This window comes from Uloborus diversus, chromosome 5 (genome assembly GCF_026930045.1).
Source record: "Uloborus diversus isolate 005 chromosome 5, Udiv.v.3.1, whole genome shotgun sequence".
NCBI classification, from domain to species: domain Eukaryota; kingdom Metazoa; phylum Arthropoda; class Arachnida; order Araneae; family Uloboridae; genus Uloborus; species Uloborus diversus.
Genome location: NC_072735.1, coordinates 87053809 through 87076182, shown reverse-complemented (window position 1 = coordinate 87076182; position 22374 = coordinate 87053809). Strand labels below are relative to the sequence as shown.

Genomic DNA, 22374 nt, shown 5'->3' with positions numbered 1-22374 from the left:
AACAACGTACGTAAGTCACATTATGATAATTTTACAGTAGGGAGAAAAAACTTTTTTCTGGCTTATGCAGAGGATGGGACGCGCGCTCTTTTAACCCCTAATCCTTTTAACCCTGGTAAAAAAAAAGATTTTTTCAAAAAAAGATTACGTTCACATGGCTCGATGCGGAATAGGCTTCCACATACAATGCACTAATAAATAGAAAATCGCAATTTTTGGACTTACGTCACTCTGGTTCTGATGTACACATATTATGTGTCAAAAATATACACGCTATGATATACTATGTATTTATAACGTAATATTTAAAAATATCTTTCACACAATTCCTTTTTTTATTTTATAGTGATCGAATGTTTAGATAAAAATTTTAATAAAAAATACCAAGTTTAAATTTAGAAGTGTGTCAGAAAAAAGGCAGACTATCTTATGTTTCGTTTACTGACTAAGCCAGTACTTTTAATTGAATGATATAATTTTGTAAAAGTAGAAAACATAATTTTAAATTGATAAAGTAGCTAATGCTAGTTAATAAAAAAATAAAAAAAACTAAAAATTCAAAAATATAATTTATAATATAAAATTGACGAAACATAGTAAATAACTAAAAACATAAATTAAATTCAAAAGATCGAATGGGATTTCTTCTTTTTATGTTATAAAATTTTAATTAATTTCTTGGAAAAAATTTAAAATTAAATTTTTTGAACTCGAGGTTTTGACTAAATGTATTATTGAATGAAGAGTAACAATTTTCCTCCTGGAATACATTACAGGGTCTTCCCTAAAATTTTTATGAAAGTAAATTCTGTGTAATTTAGATTTCGATGGTTGTAATTTCGATATTTTGGAAAATATCATGACAAGTGTTCTACTTAAAAGACTAATAGGTCTAGCTAAAGGGACTAGCTAGGTAGACTAAAGGGTAATAATCAATCGGGAATAGATAAAAATTATGAAGCAGTGAGTAAGTAGGAGAATGTGGGGCAAAGTGAAATGGTTAAGGTATCCTACTTTTTTCAAAATGAACAAATAGAAAATTTGTTTTGAAAATAACGGTAAATAAAGAAAGAACAATGCAATTTTCAAAAAACCTTCCATTGAAACATTACTTTTTATTTTCGATAGAAAATTATTACCTTAAAAAAAAAGGTGGAAATTTTCCACTTTTTTTTTTCACATGGGGCAAAATAAGAAAGGAAATACTTTTCTAACGAAGTATTTTCTTTTCAGTCATTAAAGATATTTTTGATTTAATAAATGAGTAAACAAAACAATGAATAAATGAAATAATAAACGAACACATAAATAAATAAAGAAGTTGATATATGAGAAAAAAATAGATGTAACTAAAATAGTAAAGGGAACTATTAAGTTAAGGAATGTAACTGAACTAATTATGAATTAATTATTAAGTGATTTGATAAAAGACTGAATAATTAAATGAAGTAGGCATGCACTTGAATAATTGTACAAAGCACTGAAAATACAATATGCTTAATATTAAAGAAAAAATACTGCACCGAATATTAGTAGGTCTCAATTAATATTTAAAAGGTTACAAAAAAGAACTTCATCATGTAGTAATACCAAAAAATTATTTTTTACCTACTACAAATATTGAAATATGAGTATCAATTTTTGAAAATTGCTTGTATATATCATATTCTTTGATTTTCAGGGGTATTTTTTTCTTGACTGGAATAGACTACATGTGGTACTACATAGTTAAAATATTAGATACTAGATAGGTGGCACTAAAAGCAGAGTAAATATTTCACGATTTCTCTTTCCTCCATAATCCCTAAATGAGTTATTTGCCTGATCAAATCATAAAAGAAGAAATACTTGGCTTATTTAGCTGGAATTAAAGAAGACAATATTTTTAAAAGCAACACAAATTTTCTAACACTAGTAAGCTATTTATCTTTCCATTCATTTGCTTTGGCTCAAAATATACCTTTTACACAGTTCATCAAGAGTTTTTCTGAAAACAAAATATGTCAATTTTATTTTTAAAATAATAGTTCACGTTTTAAATCGATAGTAAATTTACTTTACAAATTGTACGGTGATTTTTATAGGTTCAACTATTAATGTTTTTTTTTTGATTGGAAATGTTTTAAATTCAATCGAATTTCTTTTTTAATATGTAAGTTTGCAAACGTAAGAAAAAAGAAATTGGAGCACCAAATTGCAATAAAAAATTACCTCATAAAATGTTCAAATTTGATGAATCTGAGCAGTTTTCATTTAATACTTAACAATAGCACCTAATTTTAAGTAGTTGATAGTGAATTTACACAATCCTTTCTTAGACAGGTATATCGTCTTTGTAGAATTTATTTGCAGAAGATATTAATGGGCAGTTCTACGGGTAACCGACTGACATTTTTCATTTTTAGAGCAAAACGGTGTGTATTTTGCAATATTCAATTCAAAATATATGTGGTGAAAGCGATCTTTTCTCCTGGTTTATTGTATTTTTTAAGCTGAATTTAATGGTATAATTGAATTCTTGAAATTCATTTTGGATGATTTAAATTTAAAAAAAAAAAAAAAAAAAACACGGTAACTAACTGACGTGGTACTTTTTAAAATGTCAGTCACTGTTTTTAACAAATTTTTAAAAATCAACCAAAATATATCTCTAGAATTCAATTAGACCATTATATTCAGCTTAAAAAAAATACAATTATCCAGTAGAAAATATTGCTTGCACAACATGTATTTTTCGTTGAACGTTACAAAATACTTTCTGTTGTACTTTAAAAATGTCAATCAGTTATTAGTATAAAGGTAAATTTTGAGCTATACCCGTGAAACTGCCCTAATTGAAAACTGAACTGGCATTCTTTTGCAATTTTGGTAGTGAAAATTTAATCGCGCATTAAAAATATTTGTACCAATCGAAAAAACAAATTTGTATGTGTGTGATGGATTTTGTTTGGAACTTCCAAGTTATACAGAAATTTTTGTAATGAATCTTGCAAAGAGAGTCTTACGCCTAAAAGACAATATTGGAGATGCAATAATCAGCCAACTGACCGATTACCGATTAATCTGCAATCGATTAACTATTATCGACAATGCGTCCAATTCCGCTTTTTCCTATTGCTTACAGTTTCTACTTTTCAGAAGTAGTTAGTAATTCTATTATTTCTTTAACTGATGAATTATTATTCCATATTTTCATTCTTTTCTTGAGAATAATAATGATTGAAAATTTTATTAAAATTCTGAAAGTTAATTTTCTTATTTTAGAAAACTACATTCTGTTAATAAGACATAAAATCTAACATTTAGTTAATAACTCATTGTCTGTAGACACCTTTAGCTTATTATCGAATTTTAATAGTAGCCATTTAATTCATGTCTTGTTTTCTTTCTGAAAATGACAAGGCAATCCTAAAGCACTATGCTATAAGGTAGGGTATGGAATAGTAAAGTATGCAATTGCGTGTGAAATGCGTGCAACATTGTAATATAAGTGCAGATTAGCCCCTTCAGTCGGAATTATGAAATATTTGACCAAAAATGTTGATATTTGGTACACAGTGTCTTTGGTAAAGGGTATCTTATAGACAAAATTTTGAGTTTGTAGGAGAAAAATTAAAAGAATTATGGCACGTCCAATATTCCAAACTTATATTTTTGAAATCAATATTTCATATACAAAAACGATAAAATACCAAACACACTTCATTATAAAATGTTCTACAAACAATTATAAAACATAATATAAGCGTTTGAAACGATTAATTAAAGATTGTATATTTTTAAAAAAATCAGGAAAAAACCTCGCTTTTCAGATGAAAATCCATGGTTGGAAAAATGAGCCACTCTCTATTTCTCAATCCTTATATGTCAGTGTTGTCAATCCCAAAACAAAAAAATATTTCACAGATTATAATAAGCAGAATGTAAAGAGTCAACTACAAAAAAATCAACTAATTAAATCAATCATTAAAAGATCAGCAGCTGTTTAAAGCGTATGTCCGGTATACCGGACACCAGGTCTGAAGGGGTTAATAAAAAAATAGAAAAATCACATGAAAAAAAGTTAACATTGCTTAAAAAACATCAATTTGTGTGTTTAAAGATATAATAATAAATTAATAAATAAATAAATATCGTGTTCATAAAATTAAAAAAATATATATATATAGCATAATAATAATAATAAAATTTCTGTTGAACGAAAAAATATAGTGAAAAAAAGAGAAGAAATATGTACGTTGTAATTGCATTATAAGGGGAGGAAGAGAACTGCAGACACGCATGTAACTAACCATCTCATAGCCTCCTACTGTTTATTAATTTTTTTATTGTGCATTAATTCAATTAATGATAAAAATATAATTGATTTAACTTTTCAGAAATCCTATTTTTTTAATTGTTTATTTTTTACACATTATCTTATGTTGCAGAAAATTACACTTTTTACATTGTTAATTAACTCATTCAGCATAGTTTCTTGTTCTAGTTATTTTTTTTTAAAGTTTTTCCAATTAAAATAAAATTTTCCCGCCGATCAATCGGTAAAAGTTGGCTGATTATAAAGAATCGGCTAAGAGCGGCTGACTACCGATAATTCGGTGAATCTCTAATAAATATTGTCTACAGTTTTAAACAGTGATTTCAAAAAGCATAAAGGTGGATAAAGCTTTGAACCAAAGTATGGTAATAGCATCAGGACTTAATTTCTAGCAAAATAAGTGCAGGAGCCCTATAGTCCTTAAATTATTTTTTTGCTTGTAAAATTGGCTGTAATTCGTGTAAAATGTTAAAATTTACATAAATTGGAACGAAGTGCAGGAGCTTCGCTCCTGTAAGCTCCCATGCAGATTCTCCATTCATAGCACACACATTGATGAATTAATTAGTAACCCAACATTTTTATGCATGAACTTTGTCTTAAGTTCAGAAATGTATGAAATTTCAATTATACAATTGGTTAGCAAAATTATCCAAACAAGAAAAAATGTATGTGAAACTTGCTAAATTAGCTGCAAGATTAGTCTACTATTACGCCTTAATATAACTTTGAAAAATAAGATTTCAGCTGTAGTCAATAATAAAAATGATATCGAATGCCACAGTTATTAAAAAAATTTCAACCTCACTGCAATATAGTCGTATCATTAAATCAAAAAAAGCAGAAAACACTAATATTTCAATTTTTTTAATAAATAATATGGTATTATTTATTAACAGTTTTTTTAATAGAAAATTTGAGACCAATTAAGATTGTAAATTTTCTCAGAATACAGATATTTATAACATCACAGAATCTTCTGTCTATTCCACATTAGTACACTAAAAATTACAGAACTAAATACAATATAACCAGTGGTTGTTCATAGGCACTTACCTTTTCTCCTTCATGTCCTACACATGATTTTTGATCGCATCAATTTGGCTAAAGTGAATATATTAACAGTGAAATATATAATTATTCATAAAGAACCACAATTATAAGTACCAGGAACTTTTTTTGTTATCTGGACGCCAGAATGTCCTGTTTTCATGGGCGCACTTTCTCAGAAGGCTTGAAAAAACCCACCTTGCGAAATTACTTCAGAATGCACAGTGTAAGTTACAGTTACACACGTATATATTAATAATTTTTTGAATATCCTTTCTAAAATGTACAAGTTTTCTATATCAACGTTAAGGCACTCTATGTCTGTCCACTGTCTGGAATTTTTAAAACAGTAGCAGAAAAGATATCGGAACTTTTTCAGTCTATCGTTCAAAATTCTTTCATTGGGTGGTCTTTCGAACCGATTTTCTCGTATTTCCATGTATAAATTCCATAAAAAATAGATCTAAGATATCACAGAGGTTTTGCGCAACATCAGTCTTTTCGTTAGAGATCATTGCGAGTCCATTCCATGGAGAAATTAGTAATGACTGGGAAGAAAAGTATGAAATGTTTTCTAAGATGAATCACCTTTTGGTCTGTTATTGTTCTAGGAAACAGCAAATTTTGATTAGGAATAATGTTTTAGGTGAATGTCACATTGTTTTTTTAAGTTATGTGTTTGATTGCATGTATTAATGCTTGGTATGTCAAGGTTGAAACGCAAGGGAAGCACATGTCTGTTGTTTCTAGGTTAATAAAAAAGAATCAGCCTCGGCATTGTTGATGATCATTGACCGAGTTGCAACTATGGTGGCACTGTTTTGACTAGCGAAGTGTGCAAAAGAAAAAAAATGCACATAAATTGTAGCAGGGAAATGTTCTGTGAATAACTGAGCATGTGAGTTTTTCGCTGTAGAGATTTTTTGTAAATTGTTTTGATCACCATGAAATAGCTCTTGACTACGAGAATTATTTCTCTCGTTTTCGAGACTAGTTTCTGCAAAAGGAACATAACACATCCACGAGGACACTACGAGGATTCACGTCACCGTCCACTGCGGCAAAGTAACATTTTCCACCGAAACTGTCCTCTCTTGTTTATGCTGAAATAGTGCGAATGGACCTTCGTGGGGGTCGACGGCCGCGTATCTCAACCTATAAGCATCGTTTTCACCACCATCGTCTCGAAAAAGCGTGCTTAGGTGAGGAGCTGGACCCGGCATTCTTTCTGGAATGTAAGGTGTCTGGTGGCGCACCTCGCACTTGCAGCTCTTGTCGTTGAGAACCATGCCCGTAGAGCAATCCGGCTCTTGTTTGCACCTGCAGACGCAATCCTTGCCGTCCCAGTAGTGATCCGGCATCCGGCACTGTGCCGCCTCTTGCTGGTTCCTGCACACGCACTGGCACTGTCCCGGTTGGTATCTTTGGTTGCTGGTGCAGTCTCTTTCCTCTTGCCTGCACCTGCAAGAGCAGCGGTCGTGTTGCTCCAAGCTGACGCTTTCGTAACCTTCAAGCTCAAGCAGCTCAGCACCAGGATGTGGATATCGGGCTCGGATTACCTTGACCACGATGGTGCTCGTCTTGATAGCAACGCAGTGCAACAGCTTGCTGCTGCAGCAGCCCCCGCACCTGCGGACCCTGGTGCAAGAGGGCCACAACACCAGGGATGGATCGGAGGGTCTTTCGAACTCTACTACCTGCATCTCTGGGATGCATCCAGCAGGGTGTGCGACCTCCACGGCGGTCTCTTCGTCCGCCTCTCCTTGTAGGAGGTAAGCTCTTTGCACTGCACTCTGGTCAATCCAGCTGCTTAGGAACTGACTGAAATTCTGCACTGTCTGCAGCCGGATCAGGAAATCTTCCGGCACCTGCGGCTTTCGTTCCAGCGGTCCGGTCAGCACGGCTCCGGCCGCCACCATTAGCAATAAGAGCAGCTCTGTCAGCCAGGGGACCATCGTATCCCTGGCTGGCCGATCACGTAATAATGTTTTGGCTGAGTTGAGATCCCTGTCGCGCTTTGTGCCTCGACTACGGAATTCAATGATGTGACGCTCAGCTGGTTGCCATGGAAACGCGTGAGGGCCGTTGTCGAGTGACGTCACAGCCCATTTGTGTCAGACTCGCCGCAATATCTCGCTTTCCCAGACACTATCTTCGTATTTAGAATTCGCCAATATTAAGTGAACTGTACTCTACCTACGCGTCAGACTTAGCGTTTTTGCTTTTATTTCGCTCCTCTCTGTCCGAACGGAGACTACCACTTTTCATCTAATTCATTTTAATGCCAGTATTTGCTGCGGAGTTTTTTTTCTTTCTTCCTTTTCAAATTTATTTCCGAATCTTTTGGGTTGGTTTTTTAAAACACTTTTAGTGGTCGTAAAAAAAATTCCAGCTCGAAGTGTTCGAAACTATTCTTCTAGTTAAAATCTTTTTCACTGCGGCCTTTACCTTTCCCTGGATATTTCTTAAAATGTGGAACTCGTTTTATGTAATCTAAATTTTGCACTAATTAGTCTAAAAATACGTTTGAAAATTTCTTTGTATGTAACAATTAAATATTAGAATAGCCTTTGGGGAGTAACCCCTAAGGACCCATGGTGTTTTGGGATTTTGGTTCAAATTTTCGTTCCTACTTGTTAGACTTTTATATTGCTAATAATAATAATAATAATAATATATATGCATATTTTTTTTCAAACAGAGATTGAGAGAATCTTTAAGGTTAGTTTATTTTGTGAAAAAAATTAAATAGCTTTTATCATGCAAATAACTAAAAGGCAAGTGCAAAACCAGTACTTTTGCCACTCATTGCTTTCAGAATCTGCTGCTATAAACAGGGTCCGATAAATCCCAAGCGACTAAAATAATTTTATAGTTTTTTTCTTAGTAATAATCTCTCAGAATCATTGAAGTTTGCTCTAAATTCTGAGAAATAGTTTTTCTGCTGCATGACCTTTTCCTGGTTCCTAAGATTTTATCGGTCTCTGCCTATAAGTATTTACTACTCTTCTAACTAATAAGTTGTCATAAAAAAGTACTCTGTGATATTTTTGTTTCAAAAAGGTAAAAGTATACTGTAATATTTCTCTTGTCTGGAGATGACTTTGCCTGAAATTAAACGTGGAAAGAAAGCTAACTTTGTTTCTCCTAATTACTGTAAATAGAACTTACTCAATATAAATTAATGAACGAATCTTCAAATCTATTATTAATAGACAAAACGTTTCACGCTGGAAGATTCTCGCTTCAATTTTCAAAGCATTTTGAAACAACAGTTTTTTATACATAATGGGGTCGTTTTTAAAACCTCAGAGAATATTTTTAGCCATCTAAGCAAGATTTTAGTTTTCGTTTTGACGTTGATTATTGGTCTAAGGCGGAAGATTTTGGATGAAGTTTGAGACAAACTAAATTATCAGGTTGTGCAAATCATAAAAAATGCATTTGTGCTATGATAAACCATTTTTTTGGACCACAGGACAGAGGACACAACGTGTCCTCCAAGTTCAAAATTTATTTTACAAACAATTATCTATAAGTAGTTAAGAAAAAATATTTTTTCCATGGTACTAAGCTATCAGAAGCTTAAAATGAGGTAGTAAGAAGCAAAGGGACGTAAGTTTCAGGATTAAAAATTTCGAGATAACCAGTACAAATGGTAGGAGAACCCCTCCTCTGTTTTGGGGCCAGAGGTAGTAGTAGTAATCCTGCTAAATACTGCCATTTTGCATGATGAAGAAAAATTGTTCACTGAAAGCCTGCCCAAGAACTGAATTTTAGACGAGCTTTGCTCAAAACTTTAAGATGTTCACTTACATCCCTTTGCTGTTCACTGCTTCATATGAGCAATAATAATAAGTTCCGTTTGAAAGATATTTTTTTTTAATGAAAACGTTACAAATTTCTGTACTCTATACCGGAAAGGTTATAGTCCTCAAAGAGTTAAACATCATTCTCAAGAGTCCTCTCGACATTAAACGGTTTGTCAAAAGAAATGAGTGATCTTTGATTTACAAAAGAAAAAAAAAATCTGCTGAAACATATCATTGAAGAGTAAAGAACAAATTGAAAGGAGAAAAACTTATGATCAGGCCTTCGAAAAATCCGGAGAGCATTTTTAGTTTCGAAATTAAATTTTTTTCTTTGTAATTTTTCTTTCAGTGAAGGAAAAGTGTTTCGTCATGTTTGTGAAAAAATGAGCAGTTGTCGTCGAAAAGGAATAACCGCTGTCCGCATCTCGTTCCAGTCGAGTAAACACGTTCCTTTTCATTGTAGTTTGCCGACAGATGGTTCGGATTGTTGAGGAGCAGAACTTTTGTTTTTTCTTTACTATTCTCCCCCGGGCGTTGATTCGAACATAATCACCCTCGGGGTTGACTAAATAATTGCGTCGTCTGTTCGAATCAACCTGTTATGGTGCTGCTTTCGGGTATTGGGGTGGCAAGATGATAGTTCGTTCCGAAATTCGCATGCTTATTTGTGTGCGTGAAACCAAGGAATGCGAAGATATCCAATTGTTTCTTTTTCTCTTTTATTCCTTTTGGTTGGTTATTCTACAATTGTGTAGCTAACGTGTAATCTTCAGCGAATTGTTTGTTTCGCATTAGTAAAAAGAGTTATATCTTCGTTTTAATAGGAAACCAATGTAGCTGTTAATCCCGCTCAGTCTGTTAGATTGCAAACTAATGCATTTTTTTTTACAGCATACTTCTGAAAAAGTAATTTTTCTATAAATAGAAACTGTTTTCTTTTAATCTCACTTGTCCGATTTGAAATCACGCATATCCACAAACAGATTTAGCCTAGAAAAACCTCAATGAATTGATTTAAAGGAAGTAACAAGGAAATCGGATTTACAAACAAAAGTTTTTTTTTTTTTTTTTTTTGTAAGTTCTGTATCTTTGCAACGAGCTTCAGAAGTAACCTTTTACTTCTAGTAGCAGATGAAAATTAAAATAAAATTGACCGGCTGAAGATTTTTTAGTTTTAATTAGGACTTTTAGTAGTTGTCGGTATGACGTATGACCCCCTTTCGACCACTGCCAATATACTTTATTCAGATCATTTCATACAAGAATCTGCCATAGAGCATTTGTGGATTACCAATTTGAGAATCGACATGTTTTGCAAATTATCGCTGAATAGTTGCAGGCTGCCAGCCGTAAACTTAATCCATAATTTCTCATCTCTGTACCCTGAACCAATGCCATTTTTGGCCAAATTAAATCATGTACCTTGGAACAACTGCAACCAATGTCAGATGTTGACCAAATTTCATCCTGTACCTTGGAACAACTACAACCAATGTCAGATTTTTGATGTCAAAAACGTAACATCTGTTGATGTTATTCCATGGTACCGGTGATCTATGCCCGATGATCCGGCAGAAACTTGTTAATGATAATTTTCTTGCTTTTAGAGGAAAATTAAGGTTACATAGGGCTCCTAGAGAGAGATTTGAGGCGAGTTTCGTTCGTGTGAGTTTATTTATTAACGCATAATCATTATCTTGTCGCAATTTCCACTTTTTAAGGTGTATGTAGTTTAGAAATAGCGTATTCCAGGTTCCATGGGGAGATGGTCATCCCACATGGCTCCCCTACCTCAAATCCGAACGCATGCAGATGGCTCGCATCCATTGGTGTGTGTTTGAGGGGCAAGTGGTAATAAACGACTTTAATTAAAAATTCTCTTTGCCTCGTGAATCAGGAGTCTCCAGAGATTCTACTTCTAGAAGTTGTCTCTTAATGGCTGCAAGGGGAGAGATTGCCTTGATGCCGGAGAGAAAAGTATGTTTCGAAAAATATTTTTAGACAGTAGATTATAGTTCAATGCTGACGTAAATGCAAGTGCTATTTTAATACTTTTAAAAGAAATATTTGCACAGACAAAAGACATACAAATAAGCTTACTTCATTTTTTTGGACAGAAAATAAATCCATTCTTTACTCTTACCTTTACGCATTAAAACCGTAATAGCTGGGGAGCTAACCGATGGAAAACTGCAAATTATGATAAGAAGATACCACTTGGTAAGAATGTTGTTTATGACTATTAAATGAAATTAAAACCCAGAGGCACTTTCAAACACCTTTTAAATCCAAGATGGCGGCGTTTTTCAAAATGGCTACCCACATTAGAGTTTTTTTAATATATGTCCTACAAAAAAGGTTTTTAAATCGAATAATAGGTTTTTCAGGTTACAGATATCATTTTGTACGTTAAAAATAAGTTGAATGTTCATTTTTGTGCTTTTTTTAAAAATATAATTTTATTACTTACAAAGGAGATTACGTGCTCAATGTAAAAATAGGAAAAACTTTAAATACACATATGTTCAAAAATATTAGTACTACTATGTCATTAGTCAAACACTGCTTCATTCTTTTCATTATTTTTTGTATAGTAGTGTGCAGGACAGACCAACGCTTCTGCAACTGCACTTGTTCTCGCAGATTTTGCAGGTGCACTTTTTGAGCTCAGTGCATGAATCAGAAATTTCAGGTAACTTTGACTATTTCAGCTGTCAGCCAACCCTATTCACTTGAAGATGGTGCACGTATGATGTGTTTGTGAGCTTGTCCCCAAATGTGTCCAACCTGGAATACTACGCAATATTTGTTGCTATAAGGCACCCTTTGTAGCTGGCAAACTTTCAATTGGCCGATTTTTTTTTTTGTCATAAACAAGTCTTTCCTTGCATCATTACAAAAAAGCTATTAATAGGGGAACAGTACAGTAGTACTACTATTTACCTTTCAAAAATGTCAAAAATTTCGCTTGGTATAGAACTTTGAGGTTGCAAAATAAATCAAAAACGCATCAGTTGCTTCTTTGAATATCATCCATGCTTTCGAAGCTGATTTTTTGGACTTACCAGTGAAGCAAGGAATGCTGTCACAAAACCTATGAAGGCATGAAATCCTGGTAAAGCAGTTCATTTCCTTTTCTTTTCCAGTAACTACATATATTGCATGAACTGTAATGAATTTGTTGTTGTTTTCGGTTCCAAAAGCAATCCAAAGTTTATCCAAACGTAATGTTGACAAGGAAAAAAAGTAAGATATTGCAAAAACTAAGACATCTGTATCAGCAATGCACATTACAAGTCCTGAAACCGTTTTCTACCTTGTCTTGAAAATGCAGTAACATTCTTGAACCTGTTTCCTCTGGGCCAGGGCAAGTAACATCAATGAGAGAAGTTTTCGCAGTGTTTTTTCCTTTAATGTATTCACCTAAAGTCGTTAGAACCTGCACATTTGTTATTGTACTTACAACTAACGTACCTAACAGCAGTGGCAGCGGTTGAAGCTTATAAGTGGAGTAAGGGTGGGGGGCAAAAAAACCCCACTAAACATCGTGGGATTTTCAGCTGCAGCAAAAGGTGGAAAAAAAGTGCATAGAAAAGAAATGACATCATTATGCACATTAACATGGCTATCGATTACGATAATGTCCTGATTTTCCAAAAATGGATTTCAAAGCTCTTTCCAAGTGCTTTAAAGAGATCGAACCTTAGTAAAAAAAAATAACTTAAAATGAGTGGTACTGCTCAAGATGGAGTCAACTATTTTCTTCATGTTTTAGCTTAACATCACACTCAAACTCTTCTATTAATCGGCTTCTTTCTGGTCTAGAAATCATCCAACGCCTAAGTGCTGATGGATCCTGTGTCAAACCTATTGCACCGCCACCCCCTTAAACTATTGCAATATTTTGTTGGTGTGCTTGGTCAATACTGATTGCTGCGAATAATCTATTAGATTTTCTTATCTTAAACTGTTCAGAAATAAATGTAGTTCTGGTAGTTCAATCTCTTCATCAATAAAGATCTTATTAAATGGATTGACAACCGACGTGCGTAACTTAAAGCCACATACCTCTAAAACATTTGTTGATTACTATGAAAACACATTAAAACCTTATGCTTGTAAAGATATTGAGATTTTCCAATGCCAGAAAATTGATTTTATTTGGGACAGATATGTTACACCAACGGTTAAATTTAAATGGCATAGAGAGAAGTGGGGAGCCGGAATAAGAAGAAAAGTTCTTTCACATGGTACTTTTTTCTAAAAATTGGCAAGGATTTTCAAGAAATTCAAATAACAAAGAAGAGTTCTTTGCTCTGTTAGATATGTTAGCTATAATTACCATAACAATTGTGCAGGTTCTAACGACTTTAGGTAAAGACATTAAAGGAAATAGTACTGCAAAAACTTCCCTCTTTGATGTTACTTGCCCTGGCCTAGAGAGGAAACAGGCTCAAGAATGATACTGCATCTTCAAGACAAAAGATGGTAGAAAATGGTTTCAGGACTATTGCATTTTCATTGTTGATACAGATGTCTTAGTTTTAGCAATATCTTACTTTTTCCCCTTGTCAACATTAAGTCTGGATAAACTTTGGATTGCTTTTGGAACAGGAAACAACAACAAAATCATTACAGTTCATGCCATATATGAAGCTATTGGAAAAGGAAAGAAAAAAAGGCTTTACCAGGATTTTATGCCTTCATAGGTTTTGTGACAGCATTCCTGGGTTCACTGGTAAGTTCAAAGAAGCAACTGTGGCGTTTTTCACTTATTTTGCAACCTCTAAGTTCTATACCGAATGAAATTTTTGACATTTTGACGGGTAACTAGTAGTACTACTGTACTATTCCACTAGTAATAACTTAGTTGTAATGATGCAAGGAAAGAGTTGTTTATGACAAAAAATCGGTCACTTGAAAGTTTGCCAGCTACAAAGGGTGCCTTACAGCAACAAGTATTGCATAGTATTCCAGGCTGGACACATTTTGGGACAAGCTCACAAACATATCATACGTGCACCATCTCCAAGTGAATAGGGTTGGATGGCAGCTGAAATGGTCGGAGTTACCGGAAATTTCTGATTCATGCACTGAGCTCAAAAAGTGCACCTGCAAAATCTGCAAGAACAAGTTGCGTTGGTCTATCCTGCACACTACTATGCAAAAATTAATGCAAAGAATGAAGCAGTGTTTGATTAATAACATAGTACTAATACTTGCATTTGAAATTTTTCCTATTTTTACATTGAGCAAGTAATTTCTTTTGTAAGTAATATAATTATATTTTTTTAAAAAAGCACCAAAATGAGCATTTAGTTTATTTTGAACATGCAAAATGAAATGTGTGACCTGAAAAATCTATAATTCTATAGAAAAACCTCTTTTGTACGACATGTATTAAAAAAACTCGATTATGAGGAGCCATTTTGAAAAACGCCGCCATCTTGGATTTAAACAGTTTTTGAAAGTGCCTCTGGGTCTTTATTTCATTTAATAGTCATAAACAACATTCCTACCAAGTGGTATCTTCTTATCATAATTTGCAGTTTTCCATTGATTTTTGTCGTTTAGCTCCCCAACTATAACTGATTTTTTCCCCACTGATTTTTATTTTTCGCTTATTTATTTTTGTTTTATATGAACTGGATTTTTTTGGGGGGGGGAAAATGAGCATTTTTGTAATTGATCAAATGAAATTTTTTGTAAAGTGCAAATTTTCTCTTAGGATAATATTACTTCTTGACACGTTTTTACGAAGATTAGTTTGTGTAACCATAAAATCAAGCACTTGAAAAGCGAGAGCGCGTTTGTATAAAATAAAAGAAGAAACGAAATCATTGGCGTGTACTAAAAATATTTCAGAAAAAACCTCAGAAAAAAAAACGTTACAACGTGCACTAAAAAAGTCGGTTTTGCGGTTATTATTACTTTTTTTTAGTGTAGATGTTGACTTTTACTTTACACGCTAGCAACTTAAACTTGTGCTTTATTTTATTTATCTTCATTTTGAGAAGTTTTAACTTGTGATATTTTTCATATTTTAAAAATATTTGCAGAAGTGTTTTGAAACAACTTATCTCATTCAATTACAACAAAAATTCGTTAGTAAAAAGGAAAGTAAAAATACTTCAAAAATAAAATAAATGAATGTACAAAATTAATAAATAGATCGAAAAATTGCGTGTTGCTCTCATTTTCAGAGCATCTGGTAATCGTTCTTAAGGGATTATACATCAAGAGCTAATTGGATAAAAATGTTTTTTTCCCCCTAATCCTTCCCTTTCTTTTTTAAAAAGAAAGTGTTTCTTCTTTGATTTCCAGGGTTGCCACGCCACAGGAAAACCTGAAGAAATAGGGAAAACACAGGGAATTCAAAAATAAAAAAAAAAAAACAGGGAAAATCCAGGGAATTTCGAAAATTTCCTCAAAAACCTGGAAAATACAGGGAATTTTTTTTCCTTCTTAAATTAAAGTTACAAAAATCAATTCCCAAATATATAAACTACCAAAAATTAAATAAATAGTAATAATTATAATGAGAATATTAATAAAGTTCAGAAATAAAGTAAAATAAAAAATGGTAATTTTGTTTGAAAGTTTTTTTTAAAGTAAATATTAAAATATTTATCATAAAAATAGAATCTTGAATTTCATGATAATTTAGAGTGTATGAAATTAGTCGTCAAAAATCATCGTTCTGGGTCACTTATACACTTTTAGGTCCATGGCTAAGAGAAGTTTTTTTTTTTTAATAAAAAGTTGAATATATTCAACCACCATGCTTTTATTTCAGTTATTATGAATTCTTATTTATTTTCCCTTATTTATTTAGAAATTTGTGTTTCGTTTTTTTACCCTATGGTGAAATTATCAAGATATTAATGTTCTTTTCCAAATAATCAGTGCTCGCTCGTTTGTAATGTTTTATTTTCATACAGGGAAAACACAGGAATTTTTTTTTCCAAAATTGAGTGGCAACCCTGATTTCTTTGAACTCTCTTTCGACATACATTGTTTACTTCATAGTAAAATACCACTCGTACTTACAATACGAAAATTCAAATTTGACAGTTATTATAGAATTTTATCTTTTTTAAAACTCTGTACTATGTAATTCATAAACATAGTTTTATGGAAATAATAGGGGAGAGGAGGGAGGAATGGGACAGTGGGAGGAGCGGGACAACTAAAATTATGGCAAAATAAATCACTTTATTTTATTGTCAGTTTGACAACACTAGAGGGCCTGTTTATAGCTTCTTTTTGTTTCATACTTGCATTTTATCCAGCAGGAAGTTTCAGTTAATAGTTGGAAAAAGTTAAATTTCTCACCTCCAAAATAAGTTTTTAATCTATTTTTAGTTTTATTTCTTTATTTACGTAATTTGTAAAACTAACATAATATATTATCGTTGTAATCTTAAGTATATAATGTATGCTTATCTGCAATTTAATCAAGCTTAAAACCAGCATGGTTTATGCGACAAGTTATTTTTTAGAAGCAATGTGTAGAGGGAGGAATGGGACACTCCAAAGAGGGAGGAATGGGACATGCCCCATAAATATGTCCCTTCTGTAAAGGGGCTGTTCAAATATTACGTAAACATGTTTTTATCAATTTTTGACCTCTCCTCCCCCTTGTCAGCAAATCGTAACCCCCCCCCCCCTTAATAATACAGGGTGGCGACAGATCAGGGAATCAGGGAAAAGTCAGGGAACTTTATTAATCAGTGAAAAATCAGGGAAATATCAGGGAATTTTGAAAAAATAACAAAAAATCAGGGAAAATCGATTTTATGAAGAAAAAAATATTTTTTTTAAGTAAGTACTCCAATTCCCTACGCATTTTCCGCCAATTATCTGTTCAAAAAAAAAAGTAAAATTAATGAGGTACGATTATACACTGCCGCATATTTGTGCATCTTTTTTCCTCAAAGTCAAAGTATTGAATCTTGCTTATTAACCACAGGATGAACTTCCTAAGATTGCTTCTGTGTCTGTTAGGTTGTTTATTTTACCTTAGCTTGAAATTTCCTTTTACGCTTTCAATGCTACGTAAAATAAACAACCATACAGGCAAAGAGGAAGCCTTCATTAATGTCTTAGCTCCGTTGCCTTTATTCCATTGTCTCGAAGTAATTAAGTTCTGTAATCACGATTTCAAGAAGAAATCTTTGGTTTTTGAATTAATACTATAAAAACTTAAAAGTTATTACTTCTTTGGGTTTTTAGTTTAATTGCTAAAATTGAACTTTCAATAAAAAAAACTTTGTTTTTTGCCGTTGTACTATTTGTTGTCACCGCAGATTATAAAGGTTTTCTTTTCTTCAGACTTAAGTATTTTTTAAATTTTATAACCAAGTTGTATTCTTTTATACATTTTGATATTAACTAATTGCTTTTTTCCCCCCTTGCATTCAAAGTTGTTTGTTACAAAAGCAATCTAAGATTTTTTTTCGTTACATACTGAAATCATTTGAAATAAAGTTAACTTGTGAACTTAAGTAAATATCTTTATTTTTTATTGTTAAAATGCTGTATTCATTCATTAACACCTATATTCTTGATTAGAGAAAAGCTCCCTACGAACGGATGTCAAATGATTTCATCTGTTTTGCATAAATATGTCAATTAGTTATATAAGAATAACTACATTGCTTCAATTACTTTTTAGTCCTATTATAAATACACATATGTTTTTAAGAGTAATTTTAATAGTTTCTTAAAATTCTTATGCTAAATGGTTTCTAGAAGTAAAGTATTTTTTTTTTAAATTTTCTATAATCTTTCCATTGTATAAAAATTTAATGTACTGTTTTGTAAGTTTTTCTTTCCTTCCAAAAAAAAAAAGTCTTTTTTTTTAAAAACCATTTTATTAAAAAAGTAGCATCTTTTTAAAATATATCTTTAGTTCAACAACTTTACACAACTTAAAACGTTTAAGATACTGCATTTAATACAAACATACAATGGATTTCAAGTAGAGCAAAGAAAGAAAACCATTATCATTGGTAACGTAAATCAGGGAAATTTGGTGAACTTAATCAGGGAAAAGTCAGGGAACTTTTTTTCACATTTCCTGTCGCCACCCTGTAATAACATAAGCTAATAGCACCCCCCCCCCCACTTTTCTTAACAATAAAAATTCAATTTAGAAAAATTGAGACTTAATTTAAAAAAAATGCTTGTTTAATTTCCTTATTTAAGAAAAACTCTTAGATCACAATTTTAAAAGAACTTAGCCATTTGAAATTTTTTTCTAGTTTCTTCTTCTTCTTTTTTTTTTTTACAATTTAAGATTTTTGAAAATGTCTTACGTAAGCATCACTCAAACATCCCCCCTTCTGTTGTCAGCAAAAATAAGCAAATTGCTAATCCCCCTCCCCAAACTATGTCGCAAGGGTGGAGAGCATTTATGATACTGAAAGCTACAATGCAAAATTTATGAGAAAGGACATGAAATTTTAATTTTCCTCAACAGGATGACTGTAGCATTATAGATAAAACAGATATTATCATGAAATTACCGCCACCACAATTGGTTGGTGGGACTAGTAGAGCACAGTCTTATTTTTCTTTTAATGTGGACTTTTCTAATTATGACACTCGCTAATTTTTCTGTAATTTTCAAATGTGTCCCACTCCTCCCATACTCATGTCCCACTCATCCCTCCCAGGAGGGAGGAAACAAAATTCTGGAAATTTGTAATTAGTCTAGTGTGAAAATAATAAAATGTTTAAACATTGTGTATATTTTTAAAATGTAGTTACAATATGCAAGTTTATTGTGTGAGCTTTTGCATTAATGAATAAGTAGAGGATTATGAATAAGAATCATTTATGTGAAAAGTGTCCCAATCCTTCCTCCTCTCCCCTACAGAATAAATTTAAAAATTATAAATTTACGAAGATGCAAAGGGAGTTCTTTATATGTCTTTTAAAAAGCTTTTATTGTACTTACTGTCTTGGATGGAATAAGTTTATAATCGTTGCCAAAACCAACTAGTATGTTGTGGCCATCACGAAACTTTCTTCTATATCTTTCTTATAAGTCTAATCCCTCCCCATGCTTAACGAGGAAGCAATATTCCCAACAAAAACAAAATTACACATGCTAAAACTTGACGACCATCCCAATTCCTGAATTATCTCCAAAGCAAAGAATGAAAATTGAAAATTATTTCAAAAGCCTTGCTAAAATAATTTCAAACATTTATTTGTTAACAAACACAAGATGGCAACAGTTAAAAATTTTAAATCATTGAGATAATATTTCGATCATTTCCATGCAATTAAAATCACGAGATATACGCAGACGACAAGTCTTTTACGATTTATCTTTCTTATTGTTGCAATTATAAAGCTATTTTTATTCACACAAATAAAAAAAAAGAAAAAGAAATCAGCCCTCCATGGAGCGGTTGGCGCCAAAATTGAACCAACGCCTGTTTACATATGGATTCATATTTATTCCAAATTTCATCCAGAACTTAGCATTACTTCTTGAGATATGGCACTCACAATGGAAAAAAAAAAAAAAGAACGTTCGATTGCGCCACCCCCTTTTCAGCTGCTGACATCAAAATACAATCATTTCTTATACCCTCTAAGGGCTACTTGTCGAGAAATTTTTTGTTTGATTACGTTCATTATTTCTTGAGATACAGCAGTCACAATTGACGACAAAAAACGTTCTATAGCTCAACCCCTGTTTGAGCTATTGACACCAAAATTGAATCAGGACGTGTACCTGTGAGGGGCAACATATGGACCAAATTTTGTTTGATTCCGCCTGTTACTTCCTAGGGAATAGCAGTCACGCAAAACTCAAAAAACATCCCATTGCTCCACCCCCTTCGGAAGAATTCGCGCCAAAAACCAATGGGCAAAAGTTCACATATTGGCACATACGTTTACCAAATTTCGTTCGATTTCATAAGGTAGTTTTTGCTGTAGAGCGGCCACAGAAAACTTGTAACTCACCCGTATACACAGACATTTTCCAAAAATGGTCGAAATTGTCTCAGCACATCTCAAAACGTTCAAATCCGTAAAAATTCGAAATTTGAAAATTTGCACACAACAAATACTTTTTTCTATATATTAGATACTAGCAAAAATACCCGGCGTTGCCTGGGTCAGTAATAATTATTAGAAAAAATAGTTACTTGCTTTTGTTTTCTGCTTTCAGTGAAAGAATTTAAAACACATCTTTTTGACGTGATTAAAAATCGAGTTTCTTCCTTACCCATAAAACTAAAATAGCAATAAGTATAAAGAACAAAGTAGTATTGATTTAGAAACGAAAGCACTATATTTAAGCATATACAAATTTAAAAAACATGAAATTAATCTTCTCATGTTTAAAAAGATTAATCTGTTGATACTTTTTTTTTAACATGGAGTCTAAAACCTTCTCTGTATGGCTAATGAAGTACGAAGTGATTAAAAAAAAGTAGCTGCGCTCGTAATCCCCTTATACTTGCTTTAGTTATTTCGGGAAATTTCAATCATTGTGGCTCTTGGTGCGATTTTACCGAATTTGCGAAAGTCGTTTCGGGGTATCTTCGATGATGCTCCCCCATTCTTTCCTTACTTTGTAAAACGATATGATATTAATTTTCGTTACAGAGATATCGTCGCCAGATGCTGAGATATTTTTGGTCACCATAAAATGGCGCTAAACAGTTTCATCCGAAATGTTACCAAAATAAGTAATAAAATTTGGTGATTGTTTGAAATTGTGCAAAAAGGAAAATTAATGGAAGTTTTTGTGCTGTTTATGGATTTGCCTAATTTAGTTGCTGGATTATTTAACACAGTAAAAAAAGTCTTTTGAAAATTCTTTGATTGGCGATATTTTGTTTACATGGCGAAAGCTGAGAAACATTATGACGTAGTCTTCGGCTTCAAAAACAGCAACGTTGAAAAAACTGCCAAATGCATCAGCTACGGAAATCTTTCTGCAAAAATTTTGGCGATCTGCTGGTTGTTTGGATAATGAGTAAGTGTTCAATCAGCATAAATAATAATAAAAACCATTAATTACATTAAAGTTCCGTTTAAATGGAAAATCATCAGCCAAATCATGTATTATTTGCCAATTTTGTGCAAAAATCTTACTTCAAGATTTGAATTGAGAAAAGCCTTGAAAAATCACGAAAAGCAAAGAAAGTCAACAATACAACAATTGTCGCTATCGACAGGGAGTTGAGATGATACACTAAATACTGTATTGAGTTGAGGAAAGCCTTCGAACATGGATCTAAAAAGCTCATAACTCGTTTTTTATTCTACTTAGAAATTTCGAACAGGTGCCATCTTCAGCAGAAAAATCAGAGCTTTCGATGGACATATAATGTAAATATGTGCAAGTATTTTTTCATCCCAATATTAGAGAATTTATACAAAAATTGTGTTTTATTGTCCCCCTAAGGGGGTTTTGCCCCCCATAACGGAACGAAAACTACCCTATGTGTTATTCTGATGCATAAGCTATATTATTGTAAAGTTTCATCAAAATCCGTTCAGTAGTTTTTGCGTGAAAGAGTAACAAACATCCATACATCCATTCATACATCCATACAGACAAACTTTCGCATATATAATATTAGTAAGATAGAAGAAAGTAAAAATGAATAAAAATAATTGTTAAGTTAATTTTTAATGAATTTAATACGCTAATTTCAAGACTGAGGTTAACCTAACAGAGTCAGATTTAAATGCCTAGGCATTTTCACCTGATGATCGTCAAATGATTGCGACACGTTAAGCAAGCACAGAATCGTAGGTTTTGGTCTTTTGAAACTTTTCAAATGCAGTAAAATCCCGGTTTTACGTCTCCCAATTCTACGGTTTTCCCTCATTTAGCGTTTTTTCCCCCATCAAGTCCCAGTTTTTCCGCATACTAATAATGGTAATTTAACCCGAATAGAAAGTTTGTTATTTATGAATTTCTCGCATTTTGCTTTTTCCCTGGAGAGAAAAAAAAAGCGACAAAAATGTTCTAAACTAAGCAATATGTTTCATGTGTGCTTTTTAAAAACTATTGTACGCTGTTGAAAGTAAATCTATGAAAACAGAAATGCTACTGCTCCATCAGGGTGGTTCAAAAAAACTTTTTTTAGTTAGAATCCAGAACACTCCCTATTTTCTTTAGACTTACAAATAGTATAACGCTGTAAAAGTTTT

General features: G+C 32.6%; 2 protein-coding genes across 2 annotated transcripts in view; one reads left to right on the top strand and one right to left on the bottom strand.

The window, feature by feature from the left end:
* The window catches only part of LOC129222121 (zinc finger protein rotund-like), a 109938-nt gene that overhangs the window by 67341 nt on the left and 20223 nt on the right, over window positions 1-22374 (top strand). The gene's annotated exons all lie outside the window — the stretch shown is intronic.
* Window positions 5321-7323, bottom strand: LOC129222122 (vascular endothelial growth factor A-like). The gene has a single exon (XM_054856571.1). It carries the CDS (start codon window positions 7321-7323, stop codon window positions 6409-6411), a length of 915 nt encoding a protein of 304 aa, XP_054712546.1. The 3' UTR covers window positions 5321-6408.